Here is a 22,094-nt window from a genome sequence, read left to right as displayed (position 1 = left end):
TGGATGTGAAGAAAGAAGGACTTGTATTAGAAAAAGCACATAAATGTTCCTGACTACAGCAAGCATCATCAGTCCTGTGCCTGCCATCTCAAATACAGGACCCTTATAGAGGAGATCGTAGTGAGAACAAGTACCAAGGAGAAAAAGAGACGTCAGTGAGCAATTTTGCTACCTCACTCTCCAGCAAATTGGCACAAGACTTTCTTGGCATGCAAGGCACCACGAGACATTCCTGCTCTGAGGTGACTTCACCTACAAAAAAGTACCAGGTCCCTCTCCTTCTACAGAAAAACTATGCTACATCACCATCGGGCAAAGATCTGCCTCCTTAAACACAGCTCGTCTTTCACATCCAGAAGAGGCAGATGTGAGGCCCCATCCAGCCCACTCACATCTTGCGTCTTCAGCTTGTTTGTCTGTATTTGTCCTTCTGGAGCAAATTCTCTGTTGCTGTTTTCTCGCCACCTTGACCTGCTTCTCTGCAACGGCTCCCGATGCGTTTTCCAGCAGAAGCATTTCAAATCAGATATAGCACGGAGGAAGCCTGCTGCCTGTAATGTATTAAGTACGAGGCAGCCCAGTCATCTGGAGAGTACAGATAAGCCTACGAATTCCTATCACAGAAGCCTATTCTGCCCTTTGACTCGAGAAGGGACCCAAGCATCTTTGAAGACCTGTGAATAATCGTTTACTTGGAAGAGCTAAATCTACACAGGATTGGCCCTTCACTGCCAATCTTTTTGACTGTGCAGCATCCTTCATCTCCTTAAAGGACACGCAGACAGAAGCCAGAAGTGCTGAGAGGGAGAATGCCACATAAACAAAAAATTAATACTGAAGTCAGGTTTAACAAATCAGCAAGCGAAGGGAAGGGGCCAATAACTGGCTAAGACATTTTGTGCTTCACGGTGAGGGACTACAACAAGGTCAAAATAGCTAACAACTGGGAACGATTAGGAGTTTACTTTGGCAAGCAGACCCTTTGCAGATGGGCACTAGCAGGGCTGGCATGGTGTTTCTACCTTGAGGTGGATCAAAGTCAAACCCCTGGCATCAGCTCGCTCCTGGGAATCTCCCACTCTGCTCAAGAGAGTATGGAAAGAAAAAGGCCTTCTTCCCAGTATTTCTGATCCAAAAACTGAATAAACCACAAAATAGTCAGCAAAGCAGTACCACGAAGTCTTGGGAATATACTTGTCTAGAGCACAGATGGGTGCAGTCAAACTACAATTCCTGGAGATCTACAGGACTGAAAATGTGCAGTGGTAGGAGCTCATTAACAACCTATCCTCAGAACAGTCCCGTGTCTGTAATTTTCAAGGGTCTATGAAACCCCTCAGCATGTAATAATGTTAACATTAATGCTTATAAATAAAAAAAGAGAAAGCACTTAAATGACAGACTGAGAATGGTAATAAATGGACATCGGTGATTAACAAGGTAATAAAATCTTCAATAGGATTAGGAAAAGAACAAGATGGAGCAAAACCTCTTTCAGCTGATTACTTAGCTACTTTTAAGGATATTAAAAATACAATTAAAAAGTTAATCTAATACACGAGCAGGGTGCCAGAACAGTCAGGACACAGCAAGTTTCGTACAAGTTCAAGTATGAGCCTGTGAGCTCCGTAGGTTCCAGTGAACTGGAAGCAACTCAGAGCATCTGGAAAATCCTCCTCTGGTAGAGGAATGTCAAGCCATGCCTGCTTGATTAATGGGAGATTCTCAGATACCACAGAGGAGTACAAGCAGCCATATGAATATCCAGCCAAAGATGAGCTTCTTGGCTCAGAAAGAAAACTTCATTAAAAGAAAAGTTTGGTCCTCATAATTGCAAAAACAAGTGTTCTTAATTGCAAAAACAAGTGTTGTCAGAGAAAGAAGTGTTAGTCTCCTGAAACTAGCCAAATAACTCAAAGGAGCAAATGACCAGTCCCAAATGCAGTGGATACACAAGTTGTACAATTACATTTTAAATATCAGCATTAAATGTTTCTATGTGGTACACTTCAGAAAACAGGACTAGAAAGAAGGATGGATTTTGCGTAGAAAATATTTACAGAGAGAAGAGGGAAGGGGAATCAAACCAATACAGACAGAAAGACAAATGTAGAGCTGGAAGGGAAAATAAAAAAGACTGCAATGGCCAAAAGGTGAGCTTGACCCTCCCACCCTGTGCCGAACCACTAACACTGCATGGAAACAATGAAATCAGTTTGTTGAACAAGCCTGACCCTGACCCCAGCCACCTACCTTTACTAGTCACGTACTTCCCACGTGGGCTTTCTGGAGGGGAAACCAGAGCCCCAAACCCAGGTCTGAGATCACTGGCCAGCTAGATGTAGAGGTGAGTCTTCTGTCACTCTGCTGCTGGTGCAGCAAATTGCAGAGAGCTGACTAACCACCCTCCCTGAGACCGCAGAGTCCCTCTCCAGTGACATCTCCGTTATTCCTCTGCAGTTCACCGGGGCCTATTATTGTTTTGCTTTGTTTGATGTTCTCCCTACATCGAGGGAGCTCATGAAGGGAGAAAAGAAGAGGAGAAATATGTCTTTCAACTTCCTAATCATCTTCCTCAAAATGCTCCGTGCATCAGCACTGATTTCATTATCTGCCTGCTGCTACAGATTTTATTTAAAGTATAACACAGGGAAGAAAGGATTTAACTTGACCTCCCTGAACTGCTGGGGGATGAAAACTACGCAGAGCTGACAGTGAAAAGCTCGTTTCCTTTCGCAGTCTAACCTAAACACTACGCAGAATTCCTCTCTACCCAAGTTCCCATTTAAATTGGGCTATCAAAGGCTTTTCTTTTTTTAGAGGCCTGGGTCGATGCAATCAGTATATCATCAATGAACAAGGATTTATAACAGGAGCCATCACAAAGCATAGCTGGGGGTACAGGGACTCTCAGAGGCAGAACAATACAGAAAAATTGAGTAAATTAAAACCAGTGTTCTTCTAGCCAGCTATATTAAGAAGAGAATAAAAAAGCAGTAGGGTCTGTATTTTTTTCCACCACATTAGTACAGCATTCAACCTGAGACTTTGGGGTTTTACTCGTTTCAGATCAAGTACAATAATAAATGGAAAGGTTAGTGGGAAGCATAGGAGGATATCAGGAAGTAATGATGAAAAGTATCCTGGACAGGGGATGAAAGAGAGGGAGAAAGACTAGTTGTAGAGTAAGATGTGGTCAGGACCTTTTAACAGACACAAGCACAAGGACCCCATCAGTGGAAGCAGCTATCCAAGGCGACTCCAAGGAGGTCTGTCCTAGACTGCTTACACGACTTCTGCTCCAGAAGGTCCACGGGTGCTGACACACCTGCGTCTTGCCCAAGTGGCATGGCAACTCTGTATTTTCTCTACCACAAGCTCCTGTAGTCATTCACCTCTCCAAGAGTGATTAACATACAATCCAAATATTTTATTTTGGGAAATAGGCCTCTTCCCTTCCCGAGACCATGCACAGCAGCCTATTTTCAAGAAGCCACATTTCCACATTTACGCAATACAGGTAGGACATGAAGAGAGGAAACCAGGCCAAATTAAGGAAGGGAAACCTAACCCTATCACCTTCTTTATTTAAACCTCCTCTCTTCCGAAAATCCACCTAAAACAACTGTTCAGGACACTGAATTCAATTATCCTAGAACATTTCCACCAACTGTTGCTCAAGTTCTAATTGCCTGATACGACAGCAAATGTCCAACACCTCTTTGACAAGTAAATTCAGTGCCAAAAGCTTCCTGTCTCCTTCTAAACACCAGGATTCTCAGTCTCTAACCACACTTGCTGACAGTGCTGCATACTTTCATCATTTTAACCTTTCCTCCTGCATTTGCGGGACCAAGGTGTCTGCATGTGATAGTAAAATCACTTAAGGCCTTGTTTGTCCTCCTCTCACCCATACCTGAACAAGGAACAAGAGTTCTACCTCCACCCCTCACGCTACTGCACATCGTCAGCCCCGCTGAGCACAAGGTACTCTGAAATACCTGTATTCCAGAGGTCAAAGCGAAAAGAGAGGTTGTCATACGCCTGGCTTACCTGATCCTCGGAGAGCTGCGATATGTGATTCACTGCAGCGTAAGACTCTATCTTCGGGTTGAAGTGATTGATGATGGCTCTGAAACAAAGAAGGGAAATTTTCACAGGTCTCTGGAACAGCGTAGGGATGCAGCAGAAACTCCTCGTCAACCTGAGCCAGTGCACTTGGAGCCACAGTCCTCCAAGAAGCCCTCGACACACGATACTGCTTGCTCCGCTGAAGGTAAACTCCCCACTGAGAGCCCTGTGCTGATTCAGTCACACGCTCATTGGAAAATGCAAACGCAGGCACTGCCCTGTGCGTGGGTCCGTTTGTCCCAGCACATACAGGGCTGGGCTCGTGGCTCTGGCAAGGGGAGTCACTGCCTGCTGGGACCAGCCGGCAAACTGCCCAGTTCCAGCAAAGAGACAGCAACACCGGACATCGCTGCCCCATCCTGCTCGGGAACTTTCTCTCTTGATCCTGTCCAAAACTGGCATTGCCTCATGTCTTGCTCTACGTAAACTTACTGCCTGAAGTGTTGGAGCTGATGGCTTTTTGCTGTTGATTTCTACTCTGCTTTGAAGCGCTGTAGTCAGCTCGTACTCGTGGTCATCCATCACTGCAGCCACTACTTTGACTACCACAATGACTTCAGACCTCAGTCCCAATTTAGGTCACGAGCAATAACTCATGCCAGTGTCCCAAACACAGCAACAGAATGCTGATCAGTCCCACTCCTCTGCCTTGTATCTCCGACTGCAGCAACGTACCACCCCAATTCCCTTCCAGGTGGATCTAGAGGCAGGTGGGAGAAATCCAAATGAAAAGTAAAATATGAAAAAAATAAATAAATCCATCTGCAGCGGGAACATTTCCTCAGACTCCCCTCTGCTTTTCAGGTGCATCTGAGAAGACAAACGGCAAGACTTGCAAGCCTCCCCATGCTAGGTTTTGCAACTGGCCTGGCTGGGACTTTACTCGTGAGACCCAGCGCCAAGGTAAAGGCTCGTGATGGGAACAGCCCACATCAGCGCTCAGCACAGATGTGTGCTGATGGTGCCTGGAGAACACTTGCCTGGCCAAATTACATCGCAGCAGCAGTCAGAGCTTTCGCTCTCATGTTCATCAGCATGAAAATTCACTCCAGCTCCCTCTGTTGCACTCTAATGGGTTCCCTCCTCCCCACTCCTCCCCCTGCCAGAAAGGCTTTCAGCTACTTTCTCAAAACCTCATCAGAGCTAAGAGCTGGTGACTGAGCTCAGGAGTAAGCGATGTTGGAGCTGGGTGGATATTTAGAGCTGGTGGAAAGAAAACCAGCCTGGAAGCATCCCCACCTCTCCAAATACACAGATAAAGATTAACGGGCGGGGGGAATAAGGAGGGGAGGATGAAAGGAGGGAAAATAAAAGCAACAACAGAACGTGCAGGTTCCTTGCAGCATTCCCAGCCGCACATATTATCAACACAACAAGTCTAGTCCATGCACAGGGCAGACACCCCCTGTGGCTACTCCTACAGCACCAGGACATGCTCAGCACGGGGGTCTCTGTTGTCTCGCTTGCCTTGGCAGTTACATCAGTAAAACCAACCCAGGAGGGCCCCTGCCAAGCTCCCCGTACCCTTCCTCCCTCCAGAGGAGAGCAAGGAGGCAGGTAGAGACGTTCCCAGCCTCTTCCTGTCTCAATTTGACAAGAAAAGCAGCTCCTGGGAGTCACAACCACACTCTCCATTACCCAGCCTCATGAACGCTGTGGCTTTCAAGTTGCATGTTTCACGCCTGGCTGGAGTCATATTTATACTCCTACAGGACACACTACAATCTATTGAGAAAAAAAAATGGGAACACAGACTTAAAACAACTTAACTTCTGGCTTGACAGAAGGTTTGGCAGCTCGGCGGGGTTCAGTGCACTCACACGGTTCCAACATTTACCAGGGAACAGATTTAGCATTCATTTGTATCCAACTGCTGTGAAGCACTCCAACACGGGCCGCCTGCTCCCAAGTCCCTGCTCGGATGTGAGCTAGCGGAGCGGCACCTGCAATCACAGCTGGGACTCGCCCAGGGAAAGCAAAGCCAGCAGCCAGCTGCCAGCGCAGTAAGAATCAACAGACATTGAAGAGGAGAAGGAATTCAAGCCTCCTTCCTCTTTTCCCTAAAGGCAAATGGACAACTCCTCAGCAACTAGAGGAAGAAGTTGAGCCATTTAATTTGTTTCTCCTTTGCTGAGAACACCTTCCCAAGGCGACTTTCTGCAGAGCTGTTTTCCCGAACCTGCAGGCAGCCTGGGGAAGAGGAGCATGAAGGGATTCAGCCCTGGCTCTGTGCAGCCAGGTTCTCACTGCCGAGCACACCCTACCGAGGCCAGGCTCCGCGCATGGCACAGCTCCTCACACCTGCTACGAGAAATGCCATCCTTACCCAGCCCCTGCAGCAACGGGGCCGTTCTGCACCAATGACTCGGATATGCCTCCGCTACTCCTCCGGCTTTTGAAACCCACGCTGTCCCTGGGGCACACTCTGAGGCAACTGGCCCCCTGGGCTGCCGAGAACCAGCTGGAATTTCACTTTACAAAAGCTGCTGCTCCACAGGCGTGTGCTCCTGGAAACAACGGGGGACTGTAGCTTTTAAGCACAGTCTCCCCCTTACGGACAATAGAACAGCGGCTTTGCTGTCATTAGTTCACACGCCAGCATGTAACAGCTGAGCCTTGGCAGCATTTTATTTTTATACTGCGATTGCCTTGATTATTGGGATATCAGCCAGTACACGGTACCTTTGGGGAGAGGGAAAGGAGTGGTTAAAGCTCTTCTAAAAGGTTTCTGATGGGCTGTGCGCTGAGATTTTTGTATCGACCATGAAGGAAAAAAAGAAAAGCCTTGTTTGGCGTTCGTGGAACACGAGCATCTTCAACACGTCTGAACAGCAAGGAAATGGCAAAACGTCAGCTGAAAGACAAAACATTGCAGTGCCTCAACTAGTCTTTGCCAGCATACACACTTATTTCCACACCGCAAAGTCTCCTGGAGGGACTGGCTGCCATTTGTCGTACAAATTTCAAAGTGCTTTTGGGACATCAATTTCTAGGGACCAGAAGTCTCAGCAGCTCTGGAGAGGTATCACTTTAAAAAACACTACCTCCTCCGACAGGTTCACACTTCAGCAATCTACTAGCAACAGAGGAGACTGTCACTGGACAAGGGAAGGAATTTTAACAGGCGGAAGGTGAAACAATGGTTCAGGAGCCATAAAAACCCAGTGGTTTGCCTTGAGGTCGACGCTTAGTGCTCTGAGGTGCACCACAAGTGATCTCCACTTTCTTTATTCCTCAATCTCCCAGTGAGAATCGTTCGCACAACAGCCGTGCCAGTGCTCTCACAAAAACACATCCTCATCACTTCATGCAACTCGTAGGGAGCAAGCTACCTAGATACCATGGTGCCAGAAGGCATGCAGAGACACAAATGAACCTGTATTTTTTTTTAAGGCTGTACAACATATGACACTTACATTTATTTTTATATACATTACGTATTTACTTTCTGCATTTATTTCTTCGGAAAGAAGGGAAGGATTGCAGGAAAAAATACGAAGTGTTCTGCCCTGATTTCGGAACCTAAATGCCAATGAATCATTCGTTTGCACTAGTTGGGTTAATCACGTTATTAGACGGTACAAGTGGGTCCCACTGTCACTATAAAAATACATTGGTAGGAAGCCCCTGTTCCAAAGAGCTACTGGTCTCAGAAGAGACCAGTAAGAGGAGAGGGAAAGCTCAGAAACAGAGCAAGAAGTTCAGTGGCAAAGAAAACGTAATGGCACAGTTTTTACTGGGGATCATGAAATATTTCAGTTAGAAATAAAGTCAGGTTTAAAAACAAGAAAAAAGAATACTGAAGGAAGAAGCACAAACAGGGAAAAGGAGATAGATAGGATCAAGGAAAGCAGAGGTGAAAAGACTGCAGGACAGAGATGATCAGAGCAATATCAGCCGAGCACAGGGCAGCCTGTCCCCAGCAAATGACGAAACTCTGACAACCAAAGGCTTCTACTTTGGCTGCTTGAGACAGCTACAACTGGCCACTCTTGAACTGACTGCTAGTAGCCTTTTCTCCATCAAAAATGTATGGGTTGGAAGGTGAGAAGTGGGGGAACCATCATGTGGGCCTTTTTTTTTTTTTTTTCTTCCTCAAGAAACGGGGACATTTCCGACTGCAGCTCTCACCCTGAGGTACAGTGTAAGAAGATATACCTCCAGTGAGCTGCATTCTCACCCCTCACTGTCTTCACTCCAACACGGCTTGCTTTTGCACTGACAACAGCAGCTCTCCAGCCAGTAAAACATTAAAAATTGTTGGTCTGCCTGGTGTCACTCCTCAATAAGCAGAAACAACCAGTGCTGCCCTTCAGAGGGGCTCAGGGTAAAAACACTGAGAAACAAGTTGTGAAGATGCAGTGTGTGCTGATAGCAATGGGCTCCTGTGAAAACTGATGTGACATGCATGGAAAGAAGAGATTTAATTGATTCCTCAATCTGATTTGCCACTAGTTGTAACAACACACGTGGGAAGCGAAGCACACCAGCACCACTAAGCCACTGGTCCCCAACTCCGAGCATCTTCTAGTCCACGTGCACCCACAGTGGCAAGCAACAGCACCCTGCCCGCCTTCACCTCGTGACAAGCTGGCCTGGGTCCAATGTGCAGGGAAAGCAAAATCACTATGCTCAGGCAGGCAGTGCTTCTGCACGTCTTCTCTGACCTCCAAACTCTCCCCATCAAGCTATTGCAGATGAGCTGTCTAATACCCACTCCTGCTTGACGGCAGCTACATTTCCAGAGTCCCACAAGACAACGCTGTCCTGTCGTCCTGAGCAGTGAAATTAAGCACCCGAGAGGTGCTGGAAAGTAGGCTAAGGGAAGAACAGAGAGGTTGTGAAGCTCATTTTGGAGATGGAAGTGCTGAGCTTTCATTCACTGCACGAACCTGGTTTTTGCTCCTGCTTTGCTGGCCCAGTATGCAGAGCCTGTCATAAAGCATTCTCATGTACACCTAAATGTACGCCTAAATGTTCCTTGTACAATAAAGGTAACACCACAAGCTCATTTCTTCCTGCATCCTGTTACAGTGGAAAAGAGAAGCAGCAACACTTGGGTGGTAAAGAAATCAAGGGTGAATTTATATCCATTTACACCCACCTGTCTTCTCAACCGAAGGCTCATGGCAGCACAGTGCACGGGGCAGTAAAGCAGAATGCAGGGCAAAGGCAGCCAGTTAACTTGTCCTCTGCAATAAAAACCTACTGCTTCTGAGATGGACAAAAACTCCAGCGTGCACTAAGCTCGTACTACCACGATGAGGGCTGGGAAGAGGCAGAAGCAGGAAGGGGCATAACAGTCTTCTGTAACACTCCACTTTATAAAGCTGCTTCACTACAAAAGGGAGATCCAAGATACAGTGGTTATTGTTCAGGAACAGGAATCAAGAAACAACCAATTTCTTTCAGACTTGCAAAGACAGATCCCTCACCCTCTTACGTGCCTTAGCTTCTCCCCGTATGAAATGTATGACCAATCACCTCCACAAGATGACAAGGGCTCAGTGTTTTACTATGCAATACGCTGCAAACTGCTCAGGCACACGGCAGCAAGTAAATTACACCCAGAGACCAAAACGAAGCAACCCCTTATCTATTGTCTTGCCCCGTTCATGCCATCGAGACCACAGTTGCCGGAGACCTGTGCAACATCTCCCAGCCACAAGCCCGCCTTCCTGCAGCAAGCTGCGGCTCAGCAAGCTGCTGTTTGGGGCAAGGATCCTGCTGGCACTGCTCTCTCATGCACTCCCAGCACCCAAGGCAGTAAAACCCCATCTGTTCAGTGCCTGCAACAATTAGATTGAGTTACTTGGTACGTACAGCTCCACCCAGCAGGAGGTGAGACGGCTTAGATTATTTTATCACGTGTCCATGAGGCATCGCTATAAAGTCCACATACCTGCCGTACGTAAGCTGTGTGCGCCAATTAAACCCAAGCAAACCCCCTGGAATGGTTCACTAAGTTCTTCCTTCTGCTGCAGTTTAACTCCAGTCTGTTAAATTTCTTCTGCTCCTGCACTTTAATGAGTACTGACATTAAGCTGAAAGTCCACAACTCACAGGGGGAGGCATCTTCCAGACACAATAACAAACCATGGGGAAGAATTCAAGACAAAAGAATATTTTAGTCAAAAGCAGTTACTTTACAGTTTACAGAAAACATTTGAGTCAGCACTTCTGTAATTTCGTAGCAAGAATAAGCCCACTACACCTATTCAATTCTGCCATACTGCAACCTATTGATTGCGATGACAGGCTCCGTGGTAGAGGGAGATGCATGGTCTATTTATTTAATAAGGAGGGGACTCAAGAGTGCACACTTGCCAACTGAGCTTCTAGCAGTTCCCTGCATTGTTTTACCAAGCCCTGTTCTGCAAGGAATGGAGCAGAGGATGTGCTTTTTGACCCCGCATGCAGCTCTGCGGTGCATCTTTCCACTGCTTGCTGGATACTAACCTGATATCCTTAGAGCAGGACGTGCTGACTTCCTCTTCTTACAGTTCACGCCCATACATTTAAGCTAAGCAAATCAAATACCCCCATCCTCACGCTTAAACCACTTCTGCTTTGGCTTCTTTTCTAAGGAAGTCTTCATGGGTGAGCAGATAACTCTTTCGGGACGGTTGTGGTGCCTCACTAGGAAACACAACTCAGGGAATTTATCAAGTCCTATTTCTGCAGACAGTGCACTGCTAGAATCATTCTTGCAAGGCTCTCCCAGGTGTACTCACAGCTCAGTCATAGCCTAGATGCATTTCTGTTCCCTTTTCCAAATAAACAGGCATCAGAATTCCTAAGTATACATAACCAATGGCGCTGCTAGTTCATACGAATGACAAAGTAGAAAATACTGCCTACAAATTGGGAGTGAAAAAGTGTCCACTGAAGTACAGGGCACTAACCGGATCTGTGCTCCCACCCCTCTGCTGCTCTGTCACTGACTGGTCTTCTACAACAAAGCTATGACTTGGTAAGCAATAAATTTGTCTTGATATCATTTATAAGAGAAATCAAATGACACGATATGACACATTTCGTTGCTCTGAAACAACTGGCTACCAGTGATGAGACTACGGTGATTTCTTACTTTGACCAAAGTAAGGGCATTAAAAACTAATCCCCCATTACTCCTGAATTCCCAAGAGCAGAACTCAGCTTACACCAGCTCACCCCTATGAACAGAACTGGTGCTGTTTGACAGAATACAGAAACTTCATAAAAACAGTCCTCTGGTCTTAGGCTGCTGGGCACTGACACAGTCTAGCAGCATGGTCAAGATGTGAGAGCTGCCCACGCCAGGCTGGATTGATCGCCACTGTACGGGATGTTTAAGCATAAACAGCACAACGTCTATTCTTCCACAGTTGTCTTGCCAATTTTGAATTTTCGACCAAATTCTAAAATAAGAAGCTTTCTAAAGAGAGCTCCTCAATATATGCTTTTAGAAGGTGCCTTCTTCCCTAGGGCTCTGGTCCTGCCTCAGTATCTGCATAAATTCATAACAAATAATATTAATATAGAAGTGCCTTTTTCAGATTCTAATCAACCTTTTCTGCAGCACGCCCCCCAGTCCTCATATCTCATTATATATATATATCCATTTGTTCAGACAAAATTCCTCAGATGTGCCAAGCAAGCAGAAAATACAGTCCATGAACCAAGTAAGTGGTTGGTCTTAGTATTTAAGCAGCCTTTGATGTAAACAATGCAATAATCTGTAGTAGCTAGCTGTTTTAGAGCAATGAAAAATAACATCTCAATACCATGTAGAGCCCTTCAGCCATAATCCCCTCCTGTATAATGCAACCTGCTCTCCAAAACAGAGAACAAGATATGAAAAAATGAAGAAACGGTTAAGTCCAGGACAAGATATGAAGAAACAGTTAAGACCAGAAGGTAGAAAAAAAATCAGTCCAGAAGGTGAAAAGAAAAAAAGAAGGGTGATTTTCACAGTGATTTATCAGACAGATTTGCAGAGCCACGTTCTCTGGCGAGGACCACAAGGAAAGAACTTTTGGTAAATATTTATTCTCAACAACCACTATAAGTGGGTCAGCATCTACCCGTTGGTTTATAATTCACACTGCAGACTTCCATCCAAGCCTCCCGAGACACAATACATTACAGAACCTCAAACGGGATAAAAGCAATTTAAAATATTTCAGTTTTACGTCCATTAGTAACTTAATTACTATTTTATCACAGGGTGCTTAACTTTAAGGAGAGCAGAAAACCTGGCTTATTGGATGCTGAGTTCCGTGCCGAACACCATGTGAACTGTGTGCACTGCCTTCCAAATATAGCGAAGAGTGAGATTCCAGGAGTTTATAAATCGTCCCACTGGGACCTTTTGAAGCTCTCTGAGAAAGGCAATGGGTATAGCTGCTAGTCTAATTAACTTAGTGAACACTCGCCATCAGCCTCATATTATCTAGACAACGTGGAAATGACCCTTACTACCCCATCATGTTAGGTGCAAGCCTGCTGGTATTGCAGGTGGCCCTGCACACCCTGTTTGCACACTGGAAACAAGACAAATCTCTCTTTAGGTCACATAACATAACTTTATTCTACTGACTCACCGTAAAAACCGTGCCTGCGACAGAAGTCCCAGAGGGAAAGGAAGGCACTGAAGCATCACTGTTTGTCTGGATCGAATAACAGGCTAGAACAATGCAATCTAGCTGTGAAGTAGCTGGGATATCAAATCACAGCGAGGGAAAGAGGAACATTGCCTAAGCAAGAATCAGCTACAGTCAAGCCTACATCACAAAGAAAATGAAGTCGAGTTCCACAATGATATTTAATTAACTTAATTACAGTAAGTGTCACTATGGCTGCACCTGCACAGCCATATAAAAATCTAAACAGAGTTCACAACCTTAACCACTCAGACACTACCTGCTACCACACAGACCGAAACCCGTAATTTACAATCCATTCCTCTGAAAACACAAGATGCTGTAAACCTCCCAGTATTTTCTCACCAGGCACATGCAAATGAGAATCACATTTGCTGAGAAACACCTGATGGGAGCAGCTACAGCAATGCCTCTCCTCCTCGCCCGTGGAAAATCCGGGACCAAGACCAAATCATGGACTCTGATGACTACCTCAGAGCAAATATAACATCCTCAATAAGATGTTATCACACGTCACTCAGGACAGGAATAAATTGTTTTTCGGCATCACAGGAAACCATAGAGCCAAATACCACTACAGCTGAATGAATGATACTCTCGTTATGGTATTTATTTCATGTCTGAAAGCCTAGAGAACCTGTAGTTGACTAAGATTCTGTTTTCCTAAGACAGGATATCTGGTTTATGGACCAGTGGAGAGCAACCCATCACAGATATTTAACTCTTTTACTTTATCTCATGTGCACCCACCCTTTTTCCTATTTAGTTCCCTTAACTAGATTTGCTTCCCTGAAAGCCCAAGTTTCCTCCATCCCAACCTCAGCAGACCTCACAAACCTACTCTCAATATTTAAGGGGGGACAATTAGAAGCAAGTGAATTATTACAGCTGAACGAGTTACCAGCTGACCTACTGATGAGAGGTGGGTGGGTATTATGAAATCCATTGTGACCGCAGTGGAAAATGCCTTGCATTTTTTTTGGTGCACATCCTTATCCTGCCCCAAACATCAGTCCAACACTGACAAAAAATATTCAGCTGAATTGGCAGCTGAAGGACAGGACTAGCATGCTTTGGGAACGTAATCTCCTGTGCTGCACAAAGGAGGAGAGGATGATTTTCTTGTCAAATTCCCAAACACTGCTCACCCACCATCACACCTGACACGTATACCCATGCTCACTGTTCCCTCAAAGCTTTCGTTTTGTAATTTACACCTACATTTATTTTTTCTGCTCTGTTCTTTGTATGGGTGTTGCTGAAGGCAAGGCCAGGGGTGCAATTTCTATTTAGAAATGGTTCTTCAAGCTAAAAAGCAATGGAGTACCAAGTGCTTCAAAGTTAATCATTGATGCTTCCCTATCAAACAAGTAAAAGTCCAAACTCGTACAGTATTCTGTTACGATACCTTTTGTGCTTTAAAAGTTTTAAAGTGTTTTTCAAGGCTCGTAAGAAAACATAATGCAAAAAAATAAGGCACGTGTTTTTTCATCTGTTACATGTGATATCAAACAGGTGGTACAGGATCTGCAAGCAGAAATGAGACCTGGACTTCTCTTTGTGAAAAGAGCTGAAGGTTTGCTTTGCTTTTTCTCTGTAATAGCTAATATACAGCCACACACTGGGAGGTACCTCAGTTCTAACAGGGCACTCACTTCAGATAGCTCAAGCTACTTTCTGTGTGAAGCTCCACAACTCTTAAACCAGCATCACCAATCACACCTTCCAGACCTTGGGCCAACCTCTGAGTAGTGCAACCCCGAATGTGTTTCATCACCTCCCTTCCTTTTCTTTTTTAAACACAGAGCATCCGTGTGTTCGGTTGTACCTGACAAGGTCTGTACGCACTCAGCAGATGGAGAGGACCACACAATTCCTCAGGTTCAGCAGCCAAATTGAGGCCACATGAAAAGAAGTTACCCTCAAGGAAAACCAAGCAAAACTGATGTAAGGAGACAAATAGGCTCTGCCTATTTGCAAAATAACTAATACCAAAAAGGAAATCACTGCACTTGGTCGCATTAGTTTCTATACGTTCTCTCTGATTCAGAATAGCCCCAAACACCTAAACCTTCACAGCACTAAAAGGCTATTGAATCTTGAACTGCAATTTTACTGTTACCCCTGCATTGACAAAAATGCAGAGCTGAATACTTGTATTAAGATACTTAATATTTCCTTAATTTCTGTTAGCTCTTGCATTCATAGACTGCAGGTGACACTCTCCTGGTCCACCCACTGTAGCTAACATCCTCCTATTCCTCCTACTCCACCTCACCATCCTTGTGTCTTCATATATGGGGCTAGATCTCATTCCATGTGTTGCTTGTGAATTAGCTTTAGCAATATTATCTCAGCACTAGAAATATTTGTCAAACACCAGCATGTTTGCCATACACTAACAAGGGAAAGTTCCTCAAATTAAGCATTTTGGGAAATATGGAAGAGTCAACATATCATACAAAAGGTTCCATACACATACAGGTCATTATTACACAGCTAAATACCACCAAGAGTTACTGTACATTTCTGTGACGGATATGGCAGATTCACCCACATTTAGAAAGGAAAAAATCTGCACAGTTTCAACTGCCTTGTCTTGCATTCATTATCAGTATGTGCATAATTACGTATTATTGAGGGGAACACGCTCAGAAATTTCTGACAACTTAACCTAGGTCAAACGCTGCTGTAACGTAACTGATACAGCACTGCCAGGTAAAATGCTGCATAAGACCTTGCTCCAAAAATATTAGTCAAACTTGCTCCAGAAAGCCTGTTAGTGCAACATGAAACAATCAGGCTGCCTACTGTTCATCCACCAAACCCCATTTTCCCTTCACCCACGCTGCAGTTGCTTAAGTCACCCTTTTCCTGACTGCATTTTGAAAGCAATCCTTGGCACCAGTTTCCCAGAGCTATGCAAGTTAGCTTGCATGGCAAAATTTCCTTATCTGTAGCAAGACTCCTATTAAGCCATGCAAATCATTAGAGAACTTTGGTTATTATTTTAAATACCAGGTCAGGTGATTACAGAACCCATTCAATATCAAAGGGATTAATTGCTGCTTTAACAGCCAACACGTGCTAGCTGAGCAACACTGCAAAAGTGATATGGGCTGTGGCATTTGATGCTAATGAGCAACGACACTTACCAGTTTGAGAGCGCCAAGGCTTGGCAACATCCTATACGAAAAAGAGAAAACTGCATATATGTGTCTCAAAAAAAAACCACCAAAAACAAACTGAAAAGAAAAAAAATCGAATGCTTTCTAAAGGGCAGATCTATATTTGGCTTTACAGACAAGGCACATTGTGATACTCAGCAAGAAAGATGATCAAAATTAGAACAGAGTTGAAAAGCGCTTTCTTCGAAAGGATTTCAAAATTTAAAAATCTGACTTTGTTTCAAATGACGCTCTATGATCTTTAACCTCCAAGAAAATTTAATATTTCTCTTTAATTTGAATTGATCAAACACTTCATTTGGACAAAATTCAAGATTTCAGCCCAACTTTGGCATATAAGACTTTGGGGGAGGGGGAAACTGTGAAAAACCAAGTGTTCATGTTGAAAACATCCAACAATTAAAAAATGAGGTGAGGATATTTCAAAATAGGAACTGGCAAATATTGCAAAGTATTTTGTTTTCAACTTCCACTGGAAAAAAATGATTACTTCCAAGTTCTTTCCAATCTAATATAAACCCAGTGGCTCCTGCACAAAGTATTTCATTGCAGAGTGCATCTATACACTCAAGACTAACAGTTCACCCCTGCTTTCCAGCAGGTTTCCTCTTGCCACGTAGCAGGAAGCTCAGGTCAAGATGCACAGATGTGTAGCCTTCAGGTTCTGCATCCCTGCATTCAGAGGAGATGTACAACTGCTCTGTACAAAATGTAGGCATCGGCAGGAGGCTAGAAGTGCTGACATCAGGACCAAGTTCGGGGTACATTACCCTAGGCTGACATACCCATCCATTCCTCAGCATGTTCACCATTCTGCTTTAATGGAAGCCAATATACTATCCATGACCTTTACTTCTCACAGTTCTCAGAGAGCTTAAAAAATTAATATTCAGGCAACCTCTAAGTCTTCTTTCTGCACAGTGACGAGCAGGAAGAGCCGGCAGAAGAACAAAGAACCCAGGAGAGCAGGAGTAAACACAGTGCTCAACGTGAGTAGTGATGGCAAACCTTAATGCCTTACTGCACTCAAAACACCTCTGCCATTATTCAACAGGCGGAATTAAGAGGCAGCATGACAAGAGCAAAGATTGACCCGTAGCTCCTATAGATTCTTTTCACTTACACATTTGGGGCAGCTAACATGAGCTCCGAAACAGGATGTGCTGAGCTTTTAGACCCTTCCTCAAACCAGCTCTTCACGACCCAGTAATAGAGCTACGTCAAGTATTGACTGCCTTCCCAGTTTCATTAAACGGCTTTCAACATACCATCAATCATACCATCACTTTAAAGTGGTTTTAGCCATTTCACGGAAACTCAAGGCAGACGGTTAACCATTAAAGGTCGTCTTCTGCTCCAGCTCCAGCAGGAGCTATGATTCAGCACAGCCCACTCTGCTGGGGCTGAATCCTGCTCAGCTGACATTTTCCTGACAGTGGGCACCACTAAGCTTCGGTTCCTGCCCTACCTTTACATGTAAAGGTTTGCTACAGGAAGTGCTGCTTGTATTAAAATTGCAGAGTGCCTGCAAGCATGGAGACAAAGGCATCTTCGGACAGGCAGGCTGCCAGACCCTAGAAGCTGACAAGCAGCACCTCTTATGTCAAAGGGTTTCTTGGCCTAAAGACCCCCCAGCATCCTCAAGACCAGTGTTGGACACCAGTACTAAAATAACACTATAACAACACTTACACTGTATGTGCTTGATGGTAGCTACCACAGTAGAGACTGAAATAAACGTCATATTTAATTCTCTAAGTTCGAAGCCATATCCCAGCATGGATTTACTGTTCCTGTCCATCAATTCCACAACATGGAAGGCTGAGGAAAACTCATTCAGGAAGAAAAACATTTTTTTAAACAAGCAATAGACTGAAAAATAGACTCTGAAGCACTCAAGCTTTCCTTTGCCATTACAACTTATTATAAAGCTGTTGCCATTCTAAAACACAATGGGGAAAATTCCAGCTCCCATATAAAAACTGAAACATGTATGGCTGAAAATACAAATGACAAATGTGACATTTTGAGTGTGAGTCAAGCCAGTCAGTGATTTCTCCACGCTGCTTTGCGGCACAACTCATCCACCCTGGCCCATACGTACTGAGTATGGCCATAACTATGACTGCAGGCTACAGAAAAAATAAGAAGGTTGCAGCCCACTGTCATTATCTTGAATCTCCCCTGTCCAATCCTCTTACAAGCAACAACCCCCGCAAAATAAATCTCAGAGCAGCCCTTCTGTTTAACTGCTGCACTGATAAATTTCAGGAGGTCTAAGGCTGATGTACACAAGCAATTGTCTCAATGCAAAAATACAAGCCCAAAGCACAGGAATCAAGAGTGAATTTGTTAAGTTTTAAGTGCAAAATGAGATCTTTGAGTCTTTAGCCGATTCATGTAACTACAAGTCACTAGATCAGCTTATCTGAACTTCTGTATATCACTGTTGCAACTGGATGTTGCATTTTACATTACCCTTGCACTGCGTAGTCTCATACCAGTAGCTAGTTAGAGCATCTTCCACAAAGGTATCCTGTTCATATACAAAGAGGGCAAAAGAACTAAATCAATTCTATAGTTTACTACAATGGTTAATTACCTATCAAAAATGGGTACCTAATTTGTAGTTTCAGTTTGGTTTCAGCATCTAGCCTCGAGTTCTGTTTTGTCATTTTTTCTTCTCAAAGATGCTTGAGCACTGCGAGGACAATATCTCAACTTTTCTTTTAAAATTTAAGATGCTGAAAACTCAAAAGCATTTTTACTAGCCTCTCAGACAATCAAGTCTTCTCTGTCCTTTCTCCAATTTTTCAATACGCTTTTTGAAAGACACCAGCTAAACCTGCAAAAAGTATATGATTGTAAAAGTCATTTTCCCATTCCTGCTAATAATTCAAGAATCAAACCTTTTTAGCTGAACACTTCATGAGAGATCTATAGTAAAGCTGACAGTCAATGCTTCTTAAGTCACTGCTTCTTAAGATACAGTCCCTCTTTGGCAGGCAAGAACTTGATTTTTTTTTTTTTTTTGGTGAACTGCACTGCCTGATATGTTAAAAAGCAATTCAGATCACTCTGCCTCATCCACTTCTTGATTTAACCTTCTGCCTGCCTTCCAGTAACTGCAAAATGTATCAGAATTTCACATGTCCTTCCTGATCACTGGAAAACATACCACGTAGCAGTATACTTCATACTAGTCACCTATAGGAAGCTCATCCTTGACGTCCTTCCTTCCCTTCTGGTGATGCTCCATGATAAGTGTGTTGTCACATCACTTATTCTTGGAATCTGCAGCACTGTTATTGACGCACACTGCTGGCACCAAAAGAATTACCGTGAGATTCCATAACTTCAATAGTCTTTGGTATAAAACTAACACACAAAGGTTCTTAAATACCTCTTGACCTTACTCTCCCAAGTTTGCTAGGTGTGTAGATGAGCTAGAATGCATGCACGTTGGCAAACAACACTTGGTGAACCAATGGAGAAAATCTCAAGCCAAGCCTGGCCAGCAGCAATCTGACTTCTGTTCCACCCTGTGCTGATGTTCAAGAGCTCTCAAAGTTCCTTTGGGTGACTGCAGTTCCTTTGGTAATGAATGCTGACCTATGACCCCTAATTCCTAAAAAACTGTCTGCCAAAGCACAGCCTAGTTCATAGGCTTTAGCCGGGACAAAGTGCCTCGTGCTACAATTTGAAGCAGATCTAGCGAGTTCTGAAATTAGCTTGTAACTGTAGTCTGCAGTGTACCATTTGATCACATCAGCAGGTTTGGGGTCATCAAGTGCAGAAAAACGACAGGAAAATAAGTCTCAGCTCTGCAAATAGGATGTAGCCATGTTTCCTCAATTAACAATGCTCATAGCACGTAAACACATTCTTCATTTTGCAACTGTGGTAACTAACATCAAGTAACTCCCAGGGAAACATTGATTAGAATGAATTGATGAGCATGCAAATGCATTCATCTCCTCTGCAGGAACCACTGTCCGTCACTTGGTCTCTCCAATGCAGAGAGGAACCCAAGATCCCATGACCACAGAACACTCAGAAGAAAAATCATCTTTCCACAGCCGTGGTATGCTATATATTTCTAATAGAACAAGAAAAAATAAAAAACCTTAGTCTAACAAATACCACATCTCTCTGCCTTTTTGCTTTCTTTACACATAACAAAATAGAGCAAAAATCCAATTAAATTTCTATAAATGGGTCACCTCTAAAACTCCCATATACTTTCTACAAGACTGCCAATGAGTTCTCATACAGATCTGGACCTAGTCCAACCCGAAATACATTTTGGTGCCCTAAAGCCCATGGAATCTCAAAAGGACAAATTATTCATCAATGTCCCCCTACTAAAATGTATTCTGTAATGTTGCTAGCACAAAATGGCTGTTTGCTGTGAGTGGACAAAATGATTTATTTAGTATATATACACATATAGCCTCTGAAGCACTGCAGTCCTTCTGACAAAGAGGCGTACAAATGTGAGGATTATGCAGATAAATCACAGGCTCAGGACTGGATTTTACTCTACTTCCACTGTGTGTATATATATGATTTACAACTAGTTTCAGATGAAGTTTTGTAATATTTTAACATTAAAAGCTCTTGTTTTATAAAGTTGATTACCGATTTCAAATACCTACCTTCCCACTCCTGTGTATTGACTAATACATTAAGATAGAATAAGACAATATACTTTTTGCTTCACAGCTATTGAGAAACTCCTAACCATGATTAGATTAGCTCAGTTCAACACAGACCAGAATGATTTCTGGGATGTTCCTACAGCACATTTCATCTAGCACACCTGCATTATTTATGGCATTTACACAAGGAGAATTGAAGGCTTTTATAAACTAAGACGCAAATCAATACAAGCTCTTAGCAGATGGGGTCTTAGTAGGGTTCCACAGCAGCATCGTTCCACACTGAGCAAACTCTTTCAACTGAGTAACTGACAATACACAAGCAAAGGTTTCCTTCGAAAGTCACAAATTGGAGGCACCCTTAGCACCCAGAATTTCCCCAAATACCGTTACCTGCTTCCTTTACGGGCTAAACAGCAAGGGCTAAGTTTCCATGCAATAGGTAACCTAAACTGCTTCAGAAATATCTGGCTGCAGGCAACACGATAGCTCTGCTTTGCTCCCCTCCCCAAGCTCAGATAAAAAGGCTGTAACACAGATGGCTTGCTCTGTCAGAGGCGCCACGGACTAGTGAGGAAGCGGATGGGAGGCAAATTCAGTTTGGCACTTAGTCAGATCAGCAGTGTACTCCAAAGCAGACACTCTCAGTCTCTGCTGCGTTGGTGCTTGCGGTAGGCAAAATAGCGGGGCACAACTAATCTGCAAGACCAACACTGGGCAGCAAAATCAGCTGGAGCCACAAAGCCTTAGTGTCTCGGTGAGGGAAAGACCCTCCCCACCTCCATACAGACACAGCCAGTGACCACAGCTGGGCCAACAAGAGATGGCAGACGACAGTACGATGCACTGCGTCGCATCTGCCTGTTCCCAGATAATGCTCTTTTAATCCACCGTGGCTGGTCTTCATAGATAAATGCTCTATATAAAGAACCGATCATTATTTGAGGCAGTCGCAGCAGAGGTCTCACCCTGATCCATTTGTTTTCCTAACCCGTCTGACTTGTACACTGGATGAGAACTGATGATTTTGGATTTAGTGAAATCGAGGTTTGTCTTCAGAGCTTTCTATTTATAGAGCAGTGCAAGAGGATCTGCAGCACTCAAAGGGAAAAATGAATGAGTAATAAATTATCCAACGTGAACTTCTTTTGCAACAGTAACCTGCAACAGAAGAACTGGATTATGTCCCTGTTCAATTCATTCTTCTGCAAAGGCTCAAGTAAAAGGATTTGTCCCCTTACCCAAATAAAACACTAAGTGCCTTTAATTTTTTATTTTTTTACGATCAAAGAAGTCTCACAAGGTCTGAACAACTCATCCTTCTTTAGCTGACAAACTGTAGGATACTGAACTGAAGACGACCTTTCTTCCCCACAGTTATATTTGAATCAGGGCTAGCAAGAAAGGAAAAAAAAGGCAAAAAATCCTGTTAGTCTTAATTAAAATCATGCCTTGCTCAGCTGGCATGG

General features: G+C 43.9%; 1 protein-coding gene across 1 annotated transcript in view; it reads right to left on the bottom strand.

Annotated features, from left to right (window-relative positions):
• Positions 1–22,094, bottom strand: part of ARMH3 (armadillo like helical domain containing 3) — a 120,803-nt gene that overhangs the window by 28,469 nt on the left and 70,240 nt on the right. Inside the window, 1 exon segment of the mRNA XM_040564049.1 lies at positions 4,054–4,132. Coding sequence (XP_040419983.1) covers positions 4,054–4,132 — 79 coding nt within the window.

Source organism: Cygnus olor, chromosome 7 (assembly GCF_009769625.2).
Source record: "Cygnus olor isolate bCygOlo1 chromosome 7, bCygOlo1.pri.v2, whole genome shotgun sequence".
Taxonomy (NCBI): Eukaryota; Metazoa; Chordata; class Aves; order Anseriformes; family Anatidae; genus Cygnus; species Cygnus olor.
This window is presented reverse-complemented; position numbering and strand designations above follow the sequence as displayed.